Source organism: Oncorhynchus kisutch, unplaced genomic scaffold (genome assembly GCF_002021735.2).
Source record: "Oncorhynchus kisutch isolate 150728-3 unplaced genomic scaffold, Okis_V2 Okis06b-Okis10b_hom, whole genome shotgun sequence".
NCBI classification, from domain to species: domain Eukaryota; kingdom Metazoa; phylum Chordata; class Actinopteri; order Salmoniformes; family Salmonidae; genus Oncorhynchus; species Oncorhynchus kisutch.
The window spans coordinates 12705905-12731389 of NW_022261983.1; the positions used below are offsets into that span (position 1 = coordinate 12705905).

General features: G+C 44.9%; 1 protein-coding gene across 2 annotated transcripts; it reads left to right on the forward strand.

The window, feature by feature from the left end:
* Nucleotides 1–5041: 5041 nt before the first annotated feature.
* On the forward strand, nucleotides 5042–24121 carry LOC116359985 (nuclear distribution protein nudE-like 1-B). Of its 2 annotated transcripts, XR_004206853.1 has the most exons (10): nucleotides 5042–5158; nucleotides 9511–9607; nucleotides 16046–16199; nucleotides 17825–17973; nucleotides 18281–18417; nucleotides 18600–18773; nucleotides 19320–19417; nucleotides 19660–19826; nucleotides 20083–23066; nucleotides 23149–24121. XR_004206853.1 is itself a non-coding variant. In XM_031814299.1 (9 exons), the coding sequence occupies exons 2-9, from the start codon at nucleotides 9522–9524 to the stop codon at nucleotides 20171–20173; spliced, it is 1056 nt and encodes a 351-aa protein (XP_031670159.1). In that variant the 5' UTR covers nucleotides 5042–5158; nucleotides 9511–9521; the 3' UTR covers nucleotides 20174–24121. The 2 variants fall into 2 exon arrangements, 1 of the variants encoding a protein (XP_031670159.1); XM_031814299.1 differs by having other exon boundaries at nucleotides 20083–24121.
* The last annotated feature ends 1364 nt before the right edge of the window (nucleotides 24122–25485 follow it).

A 25485-nucleotide genomic window follows, 5' to 3' on the forward strand; every position in this document is an offset into this window, starting at 1 on the left:
CAGAAACCTTGTTCCTTACATAATAAACTAGTTAACATTTTACTGTACGTTGCTCTGTAACACTTTTCATGAAGTTGCTCTGTAACCCTTTACATTAAGTTGCTTTGTAACCCTTTACATTAAGTTGCTTTGTAACCCTTTACATTAAGTTGCTCTGTAACACTACATTAAGTTGCTTTGTAACACTCTACATTAAGTTGCTCTGTAACACTACATTAAGTTGCTCTGTAACACTCTACATTAAGTTGCTTTGTAACACTACATTAAGTTGCTTTGTAACACTCTACATTAAGTTGCTTTGTAACACTCTACATTAAGTTGCTTTGTAACACTCTACATTAAGTTGCTTTGTAACACTCTACATTAAGTTGCTTTGTAACACTACATTAAGTTGCTTTGTAACACTCTACATTAAGTTGCTTTGTAACACTACATTAAGTTGCTTTGTAACACTACATTAAGTTGCTTTGTAACACTACATTAAGTTGCTTTGTAACACTCTACATTAAGTTGCTTTGTAACACTCTACATTAAGTTGCTCTGTAACACTCTACATTAAGTTGCTCTGTAACACTTTTCATGAAGTTGCTCTGTAACACTCTACATTAAGTTGCTTTGTAACCCTTTACATTAAGTTGCTTTGTAACCCTTTACATTAAGTTGCTCTGTAACACTACATTAAGTTGCTTTGTAACACTCTACATTAAGTTGCTCTGTAACACTACATTAAGTTGCTCTGTAACACTCTACATTAAGTTGCTTTGTAACACTACATTAAGTTGCTTTGTAACCCTTTACATTAAGTTGCTTTGTAACCCTTTACATTAAGTTGCTCTGTAACACTACATTAAGTTGCTTTGTAACACTCTACATTAAGTTGCTCTGTAACACTCTACATTAAGTTGCTCTATAACACTCTACATTAAGTTGCTCTGTAACACTACATTAAGTTGCTTTGTAACACTCTACATTAAGTTGCTCTGTAACACTACATTAAGTTGCTTTGTAACACTTTACATTAAGTTGCTCTGTAACACTACATTAAGTTGCTTTGTAACACTCTACATTAAGTTGCTCTATAACACTCTACATTAAGTTGCTCTGTAACACTACATTAAGTTGCTTTGTAACACTCTACATTAAGTTGCTCTGTAACACTACATTAAGTTGCTCTGTAACACTACATTAAGTTGCTCTGTAACACTACATTAAGTTGCTCTGTAACACTACATTAAGTTGCTCTGTAACACTACATTAAGTTGCTCTGTAACACTACATTAAGTTGCTTTGTAACACTCTACATTAAGTTGCTCTGTAACACTACATTAAGTTGCTTTGTAACACTTTACATTAAGTTGCTCTGTAACACTACATTAAGTTGCTCTGTAACACTACATTAAGTTGCTTTGTAACACTCTACATTAAGTTGCTCTGTAACACTACATTAAGTTGCTCTGTAACACTCTACATTAAGTTGCTCTGTAACACTTTACATTAAGTTGCTCTGTAACACTCTACATTAAGTTGCTCTGTAACACTACATTAAGTTGCTCTGTAACACTCTACATTAAGTTGCTCTGTAACACTACATTAAGTTGCTCTGTAACACTCTACGGGAAGTTGCTCTCATACAGTGGTAGTAAACTAGTAAAAACTACAAGTCATGTATTCACGTACATTCACTTAGTGACCGAACATACACACTAGAACTCTAGAAACAGAACAATATATATATATGTACAGGTTATATGTCTATGCAACACCTCTCATGTTCACCATGTAGCCTACACAACTATATAGGCCCTGTATCAGATCCTCCAATACTGTACATTCCTTGTGTAACGGATGTGAAACGGCTAGCTAGTTAGCGGTGGTGCTGGTGTAACGGATGTGAAACGGCTAGCTAGTTAGCGGTGTGCGCTAAATAGCGTTTCAATCGGTGACGTCACTCTGAGACCTGAAGTAGTAGTTCCCCTTGCTCTGCAAGGGCCGCGGCTTTTGTGGAGCGATGGGTAACGATGCTTCGTGGGTGACTGTTGTTGATGTGTGCAGAGGGTCCCTGGTTCGTGCCCGGGTATGGGCAAGGGAACGGTCTAAAGTTATACTGTTACACTTGTCCATTATAAACTGTAGACATTGTTCTCTTCACAGTAGAGAAAGCAGAGCTAACTCTCTCTCCCTGGTGTTGGTATAGCAGGGCCTCTACGTGGTGTCAGTGGTAAGACAACCCCTCAGTGTTTCCGTGCCCCAAGTCTCTCTTTACAGCAATCAATCCCCGACCCATGCTCATCTTTACCTGCAAGTCGGTCTTGCTCCTTCAACCTGCCAGGGACTCACATGAATTATTTGCCGAGGATACTGAAGGCATTTGATAGTGCACTTTCTCTCGGTGTCTTGGTGTCTCTTTCTGTCTCGGTGCCTCTCATGTGTCTCTGTGTCAGTCTCTGTTTCTGTCTCCCTTTCTTTGTTTGTCAGAATGTACCACGTGCCGGTAGGACATAAAAAAGACTTTGGCACATGATGTGTTGGTTATCTAGTCCTTCTAATGAAGTAACTGTAGTCTGTACTTGTAAATGTCACTGAAGTTCTCATTAAACAGGTAAAACAACTTCCAACCAGAAACACACAACAATGGTCTCCATGAGAGGTGCTGGGATTACAACCCTCACCATTCTTTATTCAGGACTTGTTGCCAACAACATATGGGGCAGTTCTATGGTGAGCATCGGTAGTTATAGACCTATGGTAATGGGGTGAATATGGAGGCTGGTTCACAGGGACCTCTTTTTCTTTTGATCTTAGGACCAATATTTCAACCATTATTAACCAAACCACCATCATAAAGTGGATAAATGTAGGAAATAAGACGTTTCCTCTCAGTCCATAAACGATCACTTTATTTGCAGACACCAGAGTGACTGAACCAGCCCTGTTTCCTTCAGTGACTTAATGAGATCCTGTCCAGGGCATTGAGTACAAACAGGAATACAAGGAACACACTGGACAAGTTCAAACTATATGGCACTACAGTATATATATATATATATTGACAGAATGGACAATGTGACATGTTTCAGTTAATTAAGTGCAATACATTGTCTTCATGAGAGCATGAGTGAAGAGAAAATTAGACCATACAATAACAAGAAATAGTGCGCAATGACGCACCATACATATGCACGAGCCATATGGCTCTGGCTTTGTGGGCTATGCCAATATAATCCAAGGAAGTGTGGCAGCTACCATTGCCATCAATGTGAATATCACAAGCAGAACGACCAAGCAACGTGCTGTTGTACAAATCTTGACGCGCCGTCTCCTGCGGTTGGGTTGGAGAACAACAGGCATAGTGTCCAGGCTCACGGCATCTTCATCAGCCATGGGTCGGCCCTGGGCACTGATGATGAAAATCTGAGAGTTTCTGTGGTCGGGAGTGATCAGTGACAGTATCCGTCGACTCCTGCATCTCTCTGAAATACACCTAAAACGTCTCACAATCCAGCTCAGTCCGCTTGAATCAGACGGTGAACTACTATGCCCTGACGCGCGTCGTGCTTCATGGTGATGCTGTGGGTTACCAGGTGTTGGTGGAGGGACAGGAACCTTCAAGGTCTGCCCGCCTCCTTCCTCGCCCTCTTTCCCCGGGGCGAGAGGAACCCCAACCTCCTGTTGCTTCTTGATGAAAGTCAGGTGTCGGCAGACGGGACAGATGATGGTGTCTCTGATGACGCCGTCCCTGTTGATACTGACCAAGGTTTTGACCAGACAGTCGTGGCAGAAAACGTGTCCGCAGCTCAGGGTCCTCTCGGTGCCGGAGAGACTTTCATAACACACGGGACACTCTGAGTCCTCCTGGCTCTGCGAGTCCCGTTCCTCTGCTTGATGTCCGTCTAATGGTGTCATCCTGGAGCCTTTACGCGCTGCCTGGCAGTGCTATCCACACCGCTGGTGCACCATGGAATCACCAAAAATCCTAATAACAGCTGTGTGCGACACCACGGGATTTGACTATAGCTCCAACAGCGAGAATAAAGCTGATTTCATTAGGCTAAGATCCCGAACCTATCTGCCTGGAAGTCTGTTGCACTGGCTGAGTGAAAACAAAACACGTGCCACTCCTCCCGTACAGGGCAGTGTCTCCGTCTCAGGGAGGGCTGTCATCTATACCAATAGGCTACACCTGTGTGACTCGCTGCTCTTCTGGTGCGTTCAGTTTCCCCTGAGTGACAAAATCAGACAAACAGGATTTGGAATGTTTGAGAAAGAACACTGCAAATGTAATTCCAGTGACATTCATGTCCCACCATTCTCCAAACCACGCAGTCTGACCCACAGAACAGATAAACTATGTGTTGTTGAGGGGTGACTTCATAGAAATGCCTTGTAATTCATTTGATATTGGTGCGCACCCTTACGAAAAAGATTGCAGTATAACTGCCATTAGAGTGAGTATAATTGCAGTATGCTGCAAATACTGTGTACAAAATAACACAGTTCTTCTACTGCAGTAATTCTTCCAGTGCAACTGCAGTTAGTTACAGTGCAGTATAACTCACTGCAGTTAGTTACAGTGCAGTATAACTCACTGCAGTTATTCTGCAATTACTGCGTCCAAAATACCAGAGTCAAATACACGTTTACTGCAGTTTCAAAACTGCAACCATTTTTTGTAAGGGCATAGCCAATAAGCTAAACATAAAATAAATACTGGCCCACTGAATACAACATTTTGGCTATATCCACTCAAATACGAAATACTCGCAACCGGCTACTATGGGAAGTGCAGTATTGCTACAACTATTCGACTATTAAATTCATTTCTAGGATGCCTGTGAATGAGGATTTGATAGACCCTATGCGGTCTCTATGGAGGCTACTGCCTACACATCATCTGACTGCACTGCATTACTAATTTCTCAGCATAATAGCGCCACCTTGTGGTCAGGACGAGGCGAATCAGAGGTCCAACCCTGGAGCGTCACATTTGACGTACGTATGATTTCATCACGTGCCACCGCGTCGGAAGTTACGTTACTTCCGAGAGTCGCGTTGGCGTTTTCTAAACACAGACAGACATTTCGATGAAGACAGTCCAGGTCAGAAGATGTGGCGACTGTAACTGAATCTGGAGCCAGACACACGGATTGGACATGCCCAGGTTAGGACATTGATTTACATTGCTAGCTGGTTAACCCGTGTTTTCGACTTGAGCAGGCTTTGAACAACGAGCAGCCAGCGGCTCACCAAACCAGTGACAGCTGAAAATAGGTTGTTGAACTTGCCGTTTGGTGCCATGTTAGTCTTGCTAGCTAATCATTGTGTATTTGATTTAGCGACACTGATGTTGACGAGCTAATGGCTTCCCTTTCTGGCTTACTAGTTACACATGTTTTACTGTGGGGAAACAAACAGACAGTATCAGACAGTGTTTGACATGTTGTGTTGTCTAGTGGTGGTTTCGTATGACAAGCGAAAAAAGCCGGTTACTAGTAACGTTACCAGCCGGTGTCATCCCTGGAACCAGTTAGAGGTGATTAACGTTAGGACTGAGTGATTACCGGTCTCGTTGCCTGTGGATACCACGTCCTATTTATTCCGCCTCTCCTTGTCCTTCACTGACCGTACATGGTCAGCCGACTACTGTAAACTAAATACAGTTGATCTTAGCTAATGTAATAATGTGGCATTTAGCCTAGAATGTTTCTTACCACCAAATATTCAGGGAATGTAAATGTTGTTTATCATCATAGGGGTGGATGTGTCTTAATTCTACATAGAGTAAGAATTTCACCTAAAATTGTAGCTACAGCTTTGTTCTGTGGAGTCTTAAGCTGCTGCTGTGAAAGCCAATGTAATGATGCCAGCCGGTAGCCACATGCAGTTAGCTAGTATAAAAACGGTCTAAGATCTCTACCAAATAAGGCATTCCCCAGGGTCTCACAACCACCGTAACTCTGAGACTGGATGTCACAACAGGGAGTATGTCTGGTCTGCTGCACAGCCTGCCTACTATACACACTGCTACACAGCGGAGCCCTGAACCCTCAAATAGCCTGTCCCAGACCTCTGGTGGAAGTGGGAGGATTTTAGTTTCCTAGGAAATAACGTAACTCACAGAGAATTTGGTGTGGGCCCGCGTAGTGCGTCAGCCACTCTCACTCTGAGTAAACAGCCAGACAGAGAGATGTCATCTGCATCAGAGGGAAAGAGGAATCCAAGAGGAGAGTGGACAGGAAAACCACAGACTCAACTACCTTCCTCTTTTGGCTAGTTTGCCTGCCCTGTTCTAAACCATGGGTAAATATAACCAGATGGTTCCTCTGCTGTTGGCTTGGTAGTAGTCTACATATTGTGGCCCAAATGGTACCCTATTCCCTATATAGTGTGCTTCTTTTGACCAAGGCTTCACTGCTCTGGTCAAAAGTAGTGCACTTAATAGTGAGTAGGTTGCCATTTGGGACACGAGCCCATGTGTTCTGCACACCAGGATGCCACCCAACATGCCTGCACTGGAATGGGTACAAAAACAGAGAGAAAACAAATGTCTACCTTTTCCTGAAGCTGAGTCTTCTGTGCTGAAAATCACTGTCAGTGAGTGAACCTGGTATTCTTTCATATCCTGGTTTGTTGTTTGTAAATGAACACACAACACTACTGCCAGCTGAGTGTAACCTAAAGATTTGTCTTATTTATCACCATGGAAACGGCAGCTAGTCTGTTATTGAGACTCACATTCACGTCTTTTGCTTCTCTGTGATAAAGGGATGAATGGAGAGACTTGTGTTTTCAAACCTTCCTCTCTCATAGCTCCGACTGAGATTTCACCTCAGTGGACATGTTGTTCACGTGGTAGCCTAATAACATTACATCATGTTGGCTATACTATCATTAGCCTAGTTCAGCTAAGTATAGCTAACATCATGTTGGCTATACTATCATTAGCCCAGTTCAGCTAAGGTCATCATGTTAGCTATACTATCATTAGCCCAGTTCAGCTAAGGTCATCATGTTAGCTATACTATCATTAGCCCAGTTCAGCTAAGGTCATCATGTTAGCTATACTATCATTAGCCTAGTTCAGCTAGTATCTTAGACTAGGCTATGTTGACAGTATCAAAACCAATCCTAGTTCAGCTAGTATCTTAGACTAGGCTATGTTGACAGTACCAAAACCAATCCTAGTTCAGCTAGTATGTTAGACTAGGCTATGTTGACAGTACCAAAACCAATCCAGTTATGTCAGTAAATTGCATCACCATGCTTCAGTCTCCACCTTGGTGTTGTTGACATTCTCCTCAGGCCTCCACAGTTTCCTGAGTGAGTCCCAGTAGTAGTGGTGTAACGACACAGTTTCCTGAGTGAGTCCCAGTAGTAGTGGTGTAACGACACAGTTTCCTGAGTGAGTCCCAGTAGTAGTGGTGTAACGACACAGTTTCCTAAGTGAGTCCCAGTAGTAGTGGTGTAACGACACAGTTTCCTGAGTGAGTCCCAGTAGTAGTGGTGTAACGACACAGTTTCCTGAGTGAGTCACAGTAGTAGTGGTGTAATGACACAGTTTGCTGAGCTGCCTAACACACACACACACACACGCATGCTCTGCACACCATCTCATACCATACATACACCTAGGGTAATGTGAGAGAGAACAGCTTTTCTCCCTTTGACCCCATGACCCCTGGGACCTGTCTAACTGACAGATGACTCTCCCTTGTTAACTGAATTAAAAGCCATTTGACATTCTGTTTAGCAGAGTGTAGTATAGAGGACGGTGCTGGTGTTGGGGTGGCTGACCAGACCGCTGACACATCCGTCTGTTAGAGTGCTGGCCTGCTGTTGGGGTGGCTGACCAGGCCGCTGACCCATCCGTCTGTTAGAGGGCTGGCCTGGTGCTGGTGTTGGGGTGGCTGACCAGGCCGCTGACCCATCCGTCTGTTAGAGGGCTGGCCTGGTGCTGGTGTTGGGGTGGCTGACCAGGCCGCTGACCCATCCGTCTGTTAAAGCTACAATATGTCAAAAAGCTACAACATTTTTGGGAGGCGATCTGACCAAATTCACATAGAAATGTGAGTTATAGATCTGTCATTCCCGTTGAAAGCACGTCTAAGAAGCAGTGGGTCTGTTCTATCTGTGCTATTTCTATGCTTCCCGTTCTGCATTTTCGTTTATGCGTCTTTTACTTTCGGTTTTGGACACCAGCTTCAAACAGCTGTATGTACAATATTTTTGCTTACAGAAAATATATTTCACAGTGGTTTAGACAGTACAATGACTGGCTGAAGTGACTGACCCATGCATGCTGGAGATCCCTCTAAACCAGAGATGATCACTAGTAGCCTTGCCTATTCCTGGAGCCACTTGGGGGCTGGGGACTCCCTGCTGTTCAACCTCACTCAGCATACACACTGGACCAAACAGACGTGTGGGGGTTTAATCACAGGGTAGACATCCTCCCTCTGAGGTGGCTTTGGCCCAACCACAGCTTCATTCATAACACTGCTGCTCAGGATTTCCACACTACTGTTCCATGTGTTTATGATTGGCATTCAGCACATAATGGCCGTGAATAGAAGTGAATGAAGCATTTTGAGAACACGTCCAGTCCGCTGTGGCCCATGTAAAAAACAGGGTTAGATGTTTTAATGAGCAGGCCCTGGTCTGTATGAAGGGGTTCTGGGTGGGCCTGCTGGGGGCATCCTACATCTCCTCACTGAGGAGTTGGTCTACCAAATGGCTGGTTGTCACCCAGGTGTTGCTGCTGGGTCAGTGTATCAGGCCCTTGTTGTTAGAAGAGAGGTGGAGGGAGGCTGAATTGAAGTCAGTGGGTCTTGAATAACTGTGATGACAGCCAGGCCTCTCGACTGACAGCCAGGCCTCTCGACTGACAGCCAGGCCTCTCGACAGACAGCCAGGCCGCCTGACTACAGACAGCCCGGCCGCCTGACTAGAGACAGCCAGGCCGCCTGACTAGAGACAGCCAGGCCGCCTGACTAGAGACAGCCAGGCCGCCTGACTAGAGACAGCCAGGCCGCCTGACTAGAGACAGCCAGGCCGCCTGACTAGAGACAGCCAGGCCGCCTGACTAGAGACAGCCAGGCCGCCTGACTAGAGACAGCCAGGCCGCCTGACTAGAGACAGCCAGGCCGCCTGACTAGAGACAGCCAGGCCGCCTGACTAGAGACAGCCAGGCCGCCTGACTAGAGACAGCCAGGCCGCCTGACTAGAGACAGCCAGGCCGCCTGACTAGAGACAGCCAGGCCGCCTGACTAGAGACAGCCAGGCCGCCTGACTAGAGACAGCCAGGCCGCCTGACTAGAGACAGCCAGGCCGCCTGAGCATAAGATTAAGTACTTTTTAATTTTTAATTTATTTTTGCAATGAATTAGTCTGCTACTTTTCTTGGGTAAGAATAAACCCAATGTTTGGTTTTCTGCCATTCAAATGTTTCGACCTCCTTTCAGGATACGTCTGTCTTTAACTAGCTTCAGGTGATCATGTTGTTCTCCTCTTCAGGTTGTTCTACCATGGACACAGACATGATACCAACATTCACTTCAAAAGACCAGGAGATTGACTACTGGAAGGCCTTATCCCTCAAGTATAAGAACAGGTATGTTCATGTCAACTGATCTAGGCTATTCGTAGCTCATTTAACAAAATCATTGATTGATTTCTACATGGTTAAACATTGAGTTTCAGAGGATTAGACTCAGCAGTTAGTCATTGTATCGGTTGAACTACTCTCCTCTACATATATGTTCCAAATTGAAACTCAAGCTAGTCTTCTCAGTAATATAATTCTACATGACCAGAACAGCACATGGTTTGCTCTCGGCTCTGTCACATAAACCAAGGCTTTTATGTTTGCTCATAACGCTGGAAGATGAACAACAAGGTTATGTCATAACAGTCATGTGATCATCTGACACATGACCTGTTCCTCTATAGGCCTTTGTTAACGTTACCATCGACACAGGAAGCAATGGATTCATTGGCCTAGATTAGAGTTAGTTTAGGTCTAGTTGTTCTTAGTGCTGGGTAGTCATCATTAGTGCACACCGTAGCAAAACGTGTTGTAATGGAAAACATTTTGCAAGGAACATTAGCATTTCTTATTGTGCTGGTTCAGGTAGTAGCCGACCTCCCTGTTTCAGTCCCTTTTCTTCCTTTTGGTTTCTATTGAATATGACTGGTGTCACTTTTACAGATCTCCTATATCCAGCGGGGTGTTCTAGAACACACACAGCCTATATCCAGCGGGGTGTTCTAGAACACACACACAGCCTATATCCAGCGGGGTGTTCTAGAACACACACACAGCCTATATCCAGCGGGGTGTTCTAGAACACACACACAGCCTATATCCAGCGGGGTGTTCTAGAACACACACACAGCCTATATCCAGCGGGGTGTTCTAGAACACACACACAGCCTATATCCAGCGGGGTGTTCTAGAACACACACACAGCCTATATCCAGCGGGGTGTTCTAGAACACACACACAGCCTATATCCAGCGGGGTGTTCTAGAACACACACACAGCCTATATCCAGCGGGGTGTTCTAGAACACACACAGCCTATATCCAGCGGGGTGTGTGTTCTAGAACACACACACAGCCTATATCCAGCGGGGTGTGTGTTCTAGAACACACACACAGCCTATATCCAGCGGGGTGTGTGTTCTAGAACACACACACAGCCTATATCCAGCGGGGTGTGTGTTCTAGAACACACACACAGCCTATATCCAGCGGGGTGTGTGTTCTAGAACACACACACAGCCTATATCCAGCGGGGTGTTCTAGAATAATGAATCTTTATTTTTGTGACAGTCAGACCTATAGACTACAGTATTAACTCTGTTACTAGATCAACATGATATAGGTCTACAGTATTAACTCTGTTACTAGATCAACATGATATAGTCCTACAGTCCTGCACATGTTCAAGTGGTTGTTTTCCCAGGCTCTGTAGAGCCTGACCCTGTCAGTGTTGACATAACACATTCTAGAGTATTGGCCTAGTGTGGTCCCAGATGGCACCGCTACGCTACACACACACACACACACACACACACAATAACATGCACACACACAATAACATGCACATACACACACACAATAACATGCACACACACACACACACAATAACACACACAAATCATTTTATATTCTAACTTACGCCTATTTAAACACACATAACATGCACGCTATGCACACACACGTACACATGGATTTTGTATTGTAGAGTGAACTGAGTGAACACACTTAATGTGTCGCGAAATCTGGTGTGTATTGTAATGTGATGTTTTTTAATTTTATATAACTGCCTTAATGTTGCTGGACCCCAGGAAGAGTAGCTGCTGCCTTGGCAGGAATTAATGGGGATCCATAATAAACCCCAGGAAGGGTAGCTGCTGTCTTGGCAGGGAGTAATGAGGATCCATAATAAACCCCAGGAAGAGTAGCTGCTGCCTTGGCAGGAATTAATGGGGATCCATAATAAACCCCAGGAAGAGTAGCTGCTGTCTTGGCAGGAATTAATGGGGATCCATAATAAACCCCAGGAAGAGTAGCTGCTGTCTTGGCAGGAATGAATGGGGATCCATAATAAACCCCAGGAAGAGTAGCTGCTGTCTTGGCAGGAATTAATGGGGATCCATAATAAACCCCAGGAAGAGTAGCTGCTGTCTTGGCAGGAACTAATGGGGATCCATAATAAACCCCAGGAAGAGTAGCTGCTGCCTTGGCAGGAACTAATGGGGATCCTTAATAAACCCCAGGAAGAGTAGCTGCTGTCTTGGCAGGAAGTAATGAGGATCCATAATAAATATAAATACTTGTTTGTACACAGTGGTATTTTGGTCATATTGTCTGAAAACAGTGATGTTGTCAGAGCCAGAGGAAAGGTAACCGAAGTCATTCCAGTCAGAGACATAGTTGAACAGGGCTGCTCTGTGGCCAAACTGGCCATGTGTGCTTCTGGTACTGTAACTATGTGTGTTTTTGGTGTGGTAACTGTGTGTGGTAACTGTGTGGTTCTGGTACGATAACTATGTGTGTTTTTGGTGCGGTAACTGTGTGGTTCTGGTACGATAACTATGTGTGTTTTGGTGCGGTACCTGTGGGCGGTAAATGTGTGCTTCTGGTACGATAACTGTGTGTTTTTGGTGCGGTAACTGTGTGCGGTAACTGTGTGCGCTTCTGGTACTGTAACTATGTGTGTGGTAACTGTGTGTGGTAACTGTGTGTGGTAACTGTGTGTGGTAACTGTGTGTGGTAACTGTGTGCGGTAACTGTGTGCGGTAACTGTGTGCGGTAACTGTGTGCGGTAACTGTGTGCGCTTCTGGTACAATAACTATGTGTGGAATGAGCAGGGAAACCCAGTGAGGCCAAGGATGGAGCAGTGGCTGCCGGTTAACTGACCCCAAAGCTGTCGAACCCTGTTAATGTGTGTGTGTCACTCAGACCTTTTCTGTTCAAGAGTCATCCCTGGTCAGTGGAACTATGTATCTGTAGCCTGGTCCCAGATCTGTTTGTGTGATCATCTCATCTCCTTGTCATGCCAAACAGTGGTCCTTTGTAGCTCAGTTGGTAGAGCATGGCACTTGTCATGCCACGGTAGTGGGTTTGATTCCTGGGACCACCCATATAATATATGCACACATGACTGTAAGTCACTTTAAGACAAGTGTCTGCTAAATGGCATGTTATTATTTTACATCACAGACAGATCGTGGTCCAGGCTAACATACAGTGGGGCAAAAAAAGTATTTAGTCAGCCACCAATTGTGCAAGTTCTCCCATTTAAAAAGATGAGAGGCCTGTAATTTTCATCATAGGTACACTTCAACTATGACAGACAAAATGCAGATTTTTAATGAATTTATTTGCAAATTATGGTGGAAAATAAGTATTTGGTCACCTACAAACAAGCAAGATTACTGTCTCTCACAGACCTGTAACTTCTTCTTTAAGAGGCTCCTCTGTCCTCCACTCATTACCTGTATTAATGGCACCTGTTTGAACTTGTTATCAGTATAAAAGACACCTGTCCACAACCTCAAACAGTCACACTCCAAACTCCACTATGGCCAAGACCAAAGAGCGGTCAAAGGACACCAGAAACAAAATTGTAGACCTGCACCAGGCTGGGAAGACTGAATCTGCAATAGGTAAGCATCTTGGTTTGAAGAAATCAACTATGGGAGGAATTATTAGGAAATGGAAGACATACAAGACCACTGATAATCTCCCTCGATCTAGGGCTCCACGCAAAATCTCACACCATGAGGTCAAAATGATCACAAGAACAGTGAGCAAAAATCCCAGAACCACACGGGGGGACCTAGTGAATGTCCTGCAGAGAGCTGGGACCAAAGTAACAAAGCCTACCATCAGTAACACACTACGCCGCCAGAGACTCAAATCCTGCAGTGCCAGACGTGTCCCCCTGCTTAAGCCAGTACATTTCCAGGCCCGTCTGAAGTTTGCTAGAGAGCATTTGGATGATCCAGAAGAAGATTGGGAGAATGTCATATGGTCAGATGAAACCAAAATATAACTTTTGGGTAAAAACTCAACTCGTTGTATTTGGAGGACAAAGAATGCTGAGTTCCATCCAAAGAACACCATACCTACTGTGAAGCATGGGGGTGGAAACATCATGCTTTGGGGCTGTTTTTCTGCAAAGGGACCAGGACGACTGATCCGTGTAAAGGAAAGAATGAATGGGGCCATGTATCGTGAGATTTTGAGTGAAAACCTCCTTCCATCAGCAAGGGCATTGAAGATGAAACGTGGCTGGGTCGTTCAGCATGACAATGATCCCAAACACTCCGCCCGGGCAACGAAGGAGTGGCTTCATAAGAAGCATTTCAAGGTCCTGGAGTGGCCGAGCCAGTCTCCAGATCTCAACCCCATAGAAAATCTTTGGAGGGAGTTGAAAGTCCGTGTTGCCCCGCAACAGCCCCAAAACATCACTGCTCTAGAGGAGATCTGCATGGAGGAATGGGCCAAAATACCAGCAGCCGTGTGTGAGAACCTTGTGAAGACTTACAGAAAACGTTTGACCTCTGTCATTGCCAACAAAGGGTATATAACAAAGTATTGACAAACTTTTGTTATTGACCAAATACTTGTTTTCCACCATAATTTGCAAATAAATTCATAAAATCCTACAATGTGATTTTCTGGATTTCTTTTCTTCTCATTTTGTCTGTCATAGTTGAAGTGTACCTATGATGAAAATTACAGGCCTCTCTCATCTTTTTAAGTGGGAGAACTTGCACAATTGGTGGCTGACTAAATACAGTGGGGCAAAAAAGTATCTGGCTACCAGGTTAGTATACCATGCCCTAGGTTCGCACACATTAACCAACCATTCTAATTCAATTCAGTGGAGCCACCTGACTGAATGAATGGCATGGAAAGTCTGCATTCATTCAGCTCTAGCATGGCGTTGGCCTTTGTCATGACAGATGAGTCAGGAGCCATGCAGGACCATTCTAGTTGCATTACATCTATAACCAGACAGATAGTAAGGTCTAGGTGTTTTAGGTCTATGGACAGACAGATGATAGACTGATATACAGCCACATGGGACAAGAGAAAGTGCTATGCTACAATCCAGGAGTCCAGACCTTTCAGCCAGGCCCATCTGTAGATATTACTGGATGGTATTACTACGTTGTATCTAACACATACTGTGTGGGTCAGCAAGTCTGGATACAGTCCAGTGAGTCTGAATATAGACTGAATACAGACTGGACTGAGGTCTGATAGAGCTTTATGACAGAGACAGTACCTCAGCAGGTCTGATAGAGCTTTATGACAGAGACAGTACCTCAGCAGGTCTGATAGAGCTTAATGACAGAGACAGTACCTCAGCAGGTCTGATAGAGCTTTATGACAGACACAGTACCTCAGCAGGTCTGATAGAGCTTAATGACAGAGACAGTACCTCAGCAGGTCTGATAGAGCTTCATGACAGAGACAGTACCTCAGCAGGTCTGATAGAGCTTAATGACAGAGACAGTACCTCAGCAGGTCTGATAGAGCTCTAAGACAGAGACAGTACCTCAGCAGGTCTGATAGAGCTTCATGACAGAGACAGTACCTCAGCAGGCCTGATAGAGCTTAATGACAGAGACAGTACCTCAGCAGGTCTGATAGAGCTCTAAGACAGAGACAGTACCTCAGCAGGTCTGATAGAGCTTCATGACAGAGACAGTACCTCAGCAGGCCTGATAGAGCTTTGTGACAGAGACAGGGGTTTGTCATTAGAGGATACAGATGGCTCCTATAGGCCTGCTGCTGTTCCGTGTGTTCTGAGAGGGGTAAGGGGTCTGGAGACAGGATATTATGAGTTAAGAGACCGGATGTGTTCAGACATGTTCCACTGACCACACAGGATAGTTCTAGGTCTGACTGTCCAGGGGATGTGACTACCACTCATTACTACCACAACTGATCATTAAACAACAGTCCCTCTGTATGTCCTCCAGCTACCATGAGGCCAAGCAGGAGCTGCTGGAGTTTCAGGAGAGACCGTGTGGTAGTGTGTGTAACAGTCTGGTCTCTCCCGTGTCTTCCTCAGTTACCATGAGACCCAGGAGGAGCTGCTGGAGAGACCGTGTGGTAGTGTGTAACAGTCCATTCTCTCCTCAGTTACCATGAGGCCCAGGAGGAGTTGCTGGATAGACCGTGTGGTAGTGTGTGTAACAGTCCGTTCTCTCCTCAGTTACCATGAGGCCCAGGAGGAGCTGCTGGAGAGACCGTGTGGTAGTGTGTAACGGTCCATTCTCTCCTCAGTTACCATGAGGCCCAGGAGGAGTTGCTGGATAGACCGTGTGGTAGTGTGTGTAACAGTCCGTTCTCTCCTCAGCTACCATGAGGCCAAGCAGGAGCTGCTGGAGTTTCAGGAGAGACAGTGTGGTGGTGTAACAGTTTGTTCTCTCCTGTGTCTTCCTCAGTTACCATGAGGCCCAGGAGGAGTTGCTGGAGAGACCGTGTGGTAGTGTGTGTAATAGTCCGTTCTCTCCTCAGTTACCATGAGGCCCAGGAGGAGTTGCTGGAGTTTCAGGAAGGGAGCAGAGAGCTGGAGGCAGAGTTAGAGGCCCAGCTAGGACAGGCTGAACACCGCCTCAGAGACCTGCACACAGAGAACCAAAGACTGAAGAGCGAGTTGGACAACCTCAAGGTAACATACGCAGGAACGGAGACACACACAGCCAGGTATATCACTGGTTAGATCACTAGTGCTAGCCAGGTATATCACTGGTTAGATCACTAGTGCTAGCCAGGTATATCACTGGTTAGATCACTAGTGCTAGCTCAGGTATATCACTGGTTAGATCACTAGTGCTAGCCAGGTATATCACTGGTTAGATCACTAGTGCTAGCCAGGTATATCACTGGTTAGGTCACTAGTGCTAGCCAGGTATATCACTGGTTAGATCACTAGTGCTAGCTCAGGTATATCACTGGTTAGATCACTAGTGCTAGCTCAGGTATATCACTGGTTAGATCACTAGTGCTAGCCAGGTATATCACTGGTTAGATCACTAGTGCTAGCCAGGTATATCACTGGTTAGGTCACTAGTGCTAGCCAGGTATATCACTGGTTAGATCACTAGTGCTAGCTCAGGTATATCACTGGTTAGATCACTAGTGCTAGCCAGGTATATCACTGGTTAGATCACTAGTGCTAGCTCAGGTATATCACTGGTTAGATCACTAGTGCTAGCTCAGGTATATCACTGGTTAGATCACTAGTGCTAGCCAGGTATATCACTGGTTAGATCACTAGTGCTAGCTCAGGTATATCACTGGTTAGATCACTAGTGCTAGCCAGGTATATCACTGGTTAGATCACTAGTGCTAGCCAGGTATATCACTGGTTAGATCACTAGTGCTAGCTCAGGTATATCACTGGTTAGATCACTAGTGCTAGCTCAGGTATATCACTGGTTAGATCACTAGTGCTAGCCAGGTATATCACTGGTTAGATCACTAGTGCTAGCTCAGGTATATCACTGGTTAGATCACTAGTGCTAGCTCAGGTATATCACTGGTTAGATCACTAGTGCTAGCTCAGGTATATCACTGGTTAGATCACTAGTGCTAGCTCAGGTATATCACTGGTTAGATCACTAGTGCTAGCTCAGGTATATCACTGGTTAGATCACTAGTGCTAGCTCAGGTATATCACTGGTTAGATCACTAGTGCTAGCTCAGGTATATCACTGGTTAGATCACTAGTGCTAGCTCAGGTATATCACTGGTTAGATCACTAGTGCTAGCTCAGGTATATCACTGGTTAGATCACTAGTGCTAGCTCAGGTATATCACTGGTTAGATCACTAGTGCTAGCTCAGAGCTATAAGCAGGTCTATATGTTGTCTGAATGTTCTCTCTCTCTCCCTGTAGGAGAAGTTGGAGCAGCAGTATTCTCAGAGCTATAAGCAGGTCTATATGTTGTCTGAATGTTGTTCTCTCTCTCCTTGTAGGAGAAGTTGGAGCAGCAGTATTCTCAGAGCTATAAGCAGGTCTATATGTTGTCTGAATGTTCTCTCTCTCTCCCTGTAGGAGAAGTTGGAGCAGCAGTATTCTCAGAGCTATAAGCAGGTCTATATGTTGTCTGAATGTTCTCTCTCTCTCCCTGTAGGAGAAGTTGGAGCAGCAGTATTCTCAGAGCTATAAGCAGGTCTATATGTTGTCTGAATGTTCTCTCTCTCTCCCTGTAGGAGAAGTTGGAGCAGCAGTATTCTCAGAGCTATAAGCAGGTCTATATGTTGTCTGAATGTTCTCTCTCTCTCCCTGTAGGAGAAGTTGGAGCAGCAGTATTCTCAGAGCTATAAGCAGGTCTCCATGTTAGAGGATGACCTGGGACAGACCAGAGGAATCAAGGAACAGCTTCATAAATATGTCAGAGAACTGGAGCAGGCCAACGATGACCTGGAGAGAGCCAAGAGGTCACTATATACCACAGTACAACTAAACTAACGTTACAAACACAGCCATTCAAATGTTGTACTTGAGTTCAGGCCTCGGTTGAAGGCTAAGTGGATGCTGGCTGGTAGCTGTGCCTCAGTATCAAACGTATTGGTCACATACACATATTTAGCTGATGTCATTGTGGGTGTAGTGAAATGCTTGTGTTGAGTGTTACTCCACTCAGTGTTAACCCAGTTATCCAACCCACACAGATACGGTACATTCTTCACCTGCTTCTGCTACTAACCGTTGTCCATCCCAACTCCTCTCCTCTCCCTCCCTCAGGGCGACCATCGTATCTCTGGAGGACTTTGAGGGTCGTCTGAACCAGGCCATAGAGAGGAATGCCTTCCTGGAGAGTGAGCTGGATGAGAAGGAGTCTCTACTGGTCTCAGTACAGCGACTAAAGGATGAAGCCAGAGGTATGAAGACATGAAACGCCTACCTCTGTCTCAGACCTCCCCTTTCTGTTATGTCTAATACTGCTGTATTAAGTCAGGGGATGAGAAGGAGTCTACTGGTCCCTGTCCCCTGTCCCCCCCTGACTCCCTGTCCCCCCTGACTCCCTCATGTCTGTCTATCTGCCCCCCCCCCCCCCCCCCAGACCTGAGACAGGAGATGGTGGTGAGGGAGAGGACTGCAGACAGGATGTCAGCCCCCAGCTCTCCTACCCTGGACATGGACAAGATGGACTCTGCTGTCCAGGCCTCCCTGTCCCTGCCTGTCACCCCTGTAGGGAAGGGCATGGAACACCCGTTCATCAACCCTAAATCATCAGGTAGGTCAACAGCCTAACAGACCTAACAGACCTAACAGACCTGGGTGGAAATAGTGTTCCATTTCTGTCAAATACTGTGCTTTATTGAGCTTGCTGGGTGCAATGGAATCCATGGGAGAGTCTCAACAGTCCCTCCAGGCAGTCTCAATGAAATGCTCAGTGTTCTGAAAGTATATAAATACTATTTGAACCCAGGTCTGTTATTTAGTTCCTTCACTTTTGGAGCTGTACCTCCAATGTCAAACAGTTTCTAGATATCTGTCATGTGCTAAACACTGTCTCCTCTCCCCTCTCTCCCCTCTCTCCTCTCTCTCCTCTCCCCTCTCTTCCCTCTCTCCCCTCTCTTCCCTCTCTCCCCTCTCTCCCCTCTCTTCCTCTCTTCCTCTCTTCCTCTCTTCCTCTCTTCCTCTCTTCCTCTCTTCCTCTCTCCCCTCTCTCCCCTCTCCTCTCCCTCTCCCTCTCCCTCTCCCTCTCCCTCTCCCTCTCCCTCTCCCTCTCCCTCTCCCTCTCCCTCTCCTCTCCTCTCACTCTTCCTCTCCTCTACAGTGTTAACAAATGGCTGTGGGCCTGGCGGCTCACCTTTGACCCCATCAGCAAGAATCTCTGCTCTTAATATCGTTGGGGACCTTCTTAGAAAAGTGGGGGTAAATATCAGACTTGTGTTTCTTGTAGCTGTTTTCCATTTCCATGTATCCATCCTCTGAAGCTGATGTTGACGACAAAACATTATGGAATGAATGAACCCAAAAGTTTGGCTTCCGTCTCCTCTCCTCTCTTGACAGCAGAGTATATTGGAATGGTGTCTGTGACCTGAATTAAAGGTTAAAGGTTACAACAGAATCCACAGCTTGTGATTAGTCTTAATGTCGGCCGTGTTTGTCCTTAGGCGCTGGAGTCCAAGCTAGCTGCATGTAGGAACTTTGCCAAGGACCAGGCGGTGAGGAAAACCTACTCCACGTCGTCCACCAACATGATCACTGGGAACGGAAACCTCATCAACAGCAACGCCACCAAGTTCTCTCACTCACTACACACCACCTACTATGACAAAACGTGAGTGGTTCTGTCTCTCTCGGAGGAGTATTCCTACTGGTCCATCTATCTCTCTGCTTGACTTCCTGTCTGCGGTGTTGGTGTGACTCACTCCGAGACCGTAGAAGAAGTGACAGGCTGAATGAACTCTATCCCATTTTGAATCAGAGTTGGTGTAACCAGAGTATGTAGAGACAAACAGCTTTCTATTTGATATTGTGGATGAACTAACTTCTGTCTTCTTGCTTTCTCTCTGTCTGGTGTTGTCCCATAACAGGGCTGTGAATGGACTGGACCCCAGCACCCTGAGTGCCCTGGCGTCGCCCCGGACTGTCTCCCCTCCTGGCATGCTGCCTCTCACCGTTTAGCATGGCCCCCACCTCTGTACAAGCTCCCCGCAGAACAAGGTTACCCTCATCCTTCACCCCAACCCCCACACCAAATCTCTGTACAACTCCTGTACGCCCCGCAGAACACTAAGAGGAGAGAACACTTGAAGAACCGTTACTGTGTGTGTGTGTGTGTGTGTGTGTGTGTGTGTGTGTAGCAGAGACACTTGACTGAATGATTGAAAAGGCCTCACTCACCTATGAGTGGGTGGGGTTGGATGCTGGGTGTGTGTGTGTGTGTGTATTTAACATACAGGCACATGCCTCTGCCTGAGCTGTTCTTTGCTCATGTGGATGATGCGTTGGTGACCTCTGTGCTCTGGAGTGTCTCCATTTTGGCTCCATCAGTTTATCAGTTTCACTCTATAACAGCTATATAACAGCAACTGTACCTGACAAAGGTCCCCAACGGACTGCAGCTTCCCTCCTTGTAACCTTTTTATTTACTTCTCTGAATGAATTGCACAATTACAAATAATTTATATTTACAATGTTGTATTTAAAAAAAAAAATGAAAGGGGACTTTTTGCAAAGTGAGATGGTTTCATCGTCACTGTATCTGTGCTTTAAGATGCAATATTTCCTGTTTGTGTTTTATGTTATGGGGTCAGATGGAGTTGATGACCCTTAACCTCTATGTACCGAAGAATGACTGAATTAATGTTTACTGTGTTCAGGCTGTGATCACAACCATGTTCACTTATTGGGCTGCATCTCAATAGTCCAGTTAATAGCCTCATCTCCTCGTCTCCTTCCTCTCAGTAGTCCAGTTAATAGCCTCATCTCCTCGTCTCCTTCCTCTCAGTAGCTCAGTTAATAGCCTCATCTCCTTCCTCTCAGTAGCTCAGTTAATAGCCTCATCTCCTTCCTCTCAGTAGCTCAGTTAATAGCCTCATCTCCTTCCTCTCAGTAGCTCAGTTAATAGCCTCATCTCCTTCCTCTCAGTAGTCCAGTTAATAGCCTCATCTCCTCGTCTCCTTCCTCTCAGTAGTCCAGTTAATAGCCTCATCTCGTCTCCTTCCTCTCAGTAGTCCAGTTAATAGCCTCATCTCCTTCCTCTCAATAGTCCAGTTAATAGCCTCATCTCCTCGTCTCCTTCCTCTCAGTAGTCCAGTTAATAGCCTCATCTCCTTCCTCTCAATAGTCCAGTTAATAGCCTCATCTCCTCGTCTCCTTCCTCTCAGTAGCTCAGTTAATAGCCTCATCTCCTTCCTCTCAGTAGCTCAGTTAATAGCCTCATCTCCTTCCTCTCAGTAGCTCAGTTAATAGCCTCATCTCCTTCCTCTCAGTAGCTCAGTTAATAGCCTCATCTCCTTCCTCTCAGTAGCCCAGTTAATAGCCTCATCTCCTCGTCTCCTTCCTCTCAGTAGCCCAGTTAATAGCCTCATCTCCTCGTCTCCTTCCTCTCAGTAGCCCAGTTAATAGCCTCATCTCCTCGTCTCCTTCCTCTCAGTAGCCCAGTTAATAGCCTCATCTCCTCGTCTCCTTCCTCTCAGTAGCCCAGTCAGTCTTAGAGAGAATGATAAAACAGGACTGGTAAAAGCCACATGGATGATCCATCTCTACCAGAAATGAGCTTTCACCTGTAATTTCCTTCCCATCAGTGCAGAGGAGGGAAAGGAGAGAAGACGAGGAAACCACTTTATACTATTGAGATGCACCCCCAAGTCCCTATTGTCCTGGGTGTGGGCTGGCCAGACAGAACAGACCGGTCAGCTGGTGGACCATCTGTAGTCTGAGAGGGAGGGAGGGACCTCCATGTTAAATAGCCTGGAAACATCAGCTGCTGTCCTCTTCATTAATGAAGTTAGGTCTGCTTCACCACAGACTGTACCGTCCTAATGGCACCCTATTCACTATCTAGTGCACTCCTACTTTATATAAGCCTTGGATGGATGGCCGGTGATGTTCAGGGGAAGACTAAGCCCTTACTACTTCATGTAAGCCTTGGATGGATGGCTGTGTATTTATGAGTTTGGTACCATGTTATATTCATTTAATCCCCTATTCTGATGCGTAATTAGTATCAGACAAAACTGTTGCTTTATAGAAACAAACAAGTCAACCCTGAGCACAGCAGTGCGTCAGACAAAACTTACTTATTCACATTGATATATATATACTGTACTGTACTGTGCACCTGTTGGTAGTTGAATCTTATCCACCATAACCTGCAGAACAGAATATCCAGCAACAATAACCCAGCAGTCCAACCATCTAACGGGTATAGGGTGAAGTTGCCTTAGATGCTGACCCTGGGTCAGTTTTTCCCTTTACCCCACTAATGGTTAAGGTTAGGATTGGGGAGGGGAAGCTGATCCTAGATCTGTACCTAGGGGAAACCTCACCCTAGAGCTATCTAACAGTGGGTCACGCTTATCCCTTTTTCTAGACTAGATCCTAGCCTGGTTAAACCAGACTGAATGCTGTGTTCACCATGAGGGGAGTGCTCAGTCTAGTTTTAATCAGGCTAAAAATGCTCGTCTTTGACTAATATGCAAATCGCTATTGGTGACCATTTTGTCACGTTGGCTCCTGTCCTGTCGATGAAACGTTTGTAATAGAGAACCTCATCTCAGAATGACAAGCCTCTTCCTGGTTTCTGTCGTTGATATTCATTTGTGGTGTATTTTCCATCCCCCATTCTGACTGTCTATCTTCATCTGGGGTCAATAGTGCCCCTCTCCTATCACAGCCTTAAATGAAAAGCCTTGAGGCCAGTTTCCCAGACACAGATTAGAGCTGCAATGTGTAGCTTTTAGGGTGACCTGACCAAATTCACATAGAAATGTTATAGATCTGTTATTTTCATTGAAAACAAGTCTAAGAAGGTGGTAGATCTGTTATTTTCATTGAAAGCAAGTCTAAGAAGGTGGTAGATCTGTTATTTTCATTGAAAACAAGTCTAAGAAGGTGGTAGATCTGTTATTTTCATTGAAAGCAAGTCTAAGAAGGTGGTAGATCTGTTATTTTTCTATGCTTCCTGTTTTATAGTTTTGTATTTTTTGGGGTCTTTTTACTTTGGGTTTTGTACACCGGCTTCAAATCAGCTGAAAATACAATGTTTTTGGAATATATATTTCACAGCGGTTTAGATGCTACAATGATTCTCTACACTCTACTCGCTTGTTTTCTCACAAGTTGAAATTCAAATTCAAGCAACCAGGAAATGGCGGTGCGATATCTGCACAGTGCATCTTTTACGCCTAGTCTTGGACTCCATGGAGATTCTCCATTCAGCATGATTTAGAATCCAGCACTAGGCTTGATCTGTGTCTGGGAAACTGGTCCTAAAACTATTCCACCTATTCTAGAACTATCGTTTGGTTACTCCCAGGGTCTATGATGTCACCCACCTCTACCATGTCACTCTGAGCTCTATGTCAGCCTGTTGCTCTGTCCCCATATATACAGGGTTGGAACTAAGCATTGTAACTCTGCCTAACAACACATTTGTACATACCAACATCTGGCATTATTACAGTTCTATTTATTTCAGATGTCTTTATGGCATGTTTAAAATGAAGAACCTGAGTTTTACTATTGTACATCAGTCCAAGATCACGTATCATGATGTACAATTAGTTGTCCAGTCTGTTCGATAAAATGAAATAAAGATATTGAAAAAATAAGTAGTGAAACTCTGTTGTCCAGCTTTATAAATCCCATGAGAAAGTGAACCTAAAGGTAATGTTTTCCTGACTAGTTGGTTTGAGAGGATAGAAGACTCATATTATAGGAGTTAGCCTCCCACTGTGATTGGCTACAAACACACGATGCTGTCTCTTTCCAGATGGACACGCCCCCAACACACATACTGTACAGATCCGCTAAACACACTGGGACAATTGCAACCCAAAAAATATAAAGGGAAATGTCCAGAATATGGTTGTCACAGTTATCAAATAAAATGTTCTTGTAAACAGACAATTGGCATTCTGTGTTTACGTGCAGTCTCACTCTCTCTCTGGTTGCTGTAGGTTCCTCTTGCTGTCATGTTAAAATCTGTACTGTCTTTGGTGAAATTACTGGGGGTGGGGGGGGGGGTTACAAGCCGATGAGAGACTCAGTTATGATACATAACCAGAGGAAGCGAGAGGGATAACATACAAATGTCTTCTCCAGCAGGTGGCGCTGTGGCGTTTCGCTCACTAAGTGAGATTTTGTATAAAGGTCAATAAGTGTCTAATTTGGTAAACATAAATTTGAATTGATTATTTGCTACATGAGGTTTGTTTGATCCAATATTTGTTTCGTAATGCTTCGGTGTACGGATATAATTTGGAACATTTGAGAAAAAACACTCAGTTGTCACGAGATGGCTATGCAAATCCATGATCTAGTGAACAAGTGATCAACAACCAATGGACGTGACGGATAGAAGGAGTCACTACAGGTGTGATCAAGCTTTACGTCAAAGTTACCTGAAGCTGATTGGAAAATGCTACGACCCAGACTCTAATTTACATAACAGACTCTAATTTACATAAGGTTGGTTAACTTACCAGTGTTGACCCTAAACAAACACATTTACAAACTACTTGTTTAAAGTGTTATTGCAACCATGGTGTTATTGATTGTTTTTTACAGAAGCGTATAAATCAATGAACCTGATAATGATCCATATCATATGAGTAGAAAAAGAATGTGTGGTATGCAGCAAAACAGCTATATCTTTTGTTATGGTCCATCCTGTTCTGATCTAATGAGATGGATGTAGAATCTAGGCCTTTCCCAGTAATGAAGGACAGAAAGCTGCAGCTGTGCACCTCACTGCTGACCACGACTTTATCCGGGAAGGACGTGGTGCAGGGGGCCTCGTGGTGCAGGGGGCCTCGTGGTGCAGGGAGCCTCGTGGTGCAGATTGCAGCCGTTCTCACTCAGTGGAGGCAGGCACGAAGATAGGCCTCTCTTGGCATTGGTGGAGACTCCACTCAAATTAGGGGTTAGAGATTATATTTCATGGCAGCCTCTCCTATACCACTATTCCCAACATGTTATACACCAGAGGTTGTAAATAAAACCTTTAAAGGTTGGTCTGACTTGTATTGTTATGGTGGGGATCTGAAACCCATAGCCAAATGGATTCAGGTGAGCACTTCTCAGCATTTATATTCACGGAGAGCAATTTCCATTTAATAACAGGTCGTGGCCATTTCTTTATAGTAATTGTGTTAATTATTGCTTTCTTCCGTGGAAAAATAGAATTGTATAAAGGCAAAAAAAACTAAAGCAAAATCAAGCAGAGATTTACGACTTTTTTACCCTGTTAATCATTGCTGAAACATTCA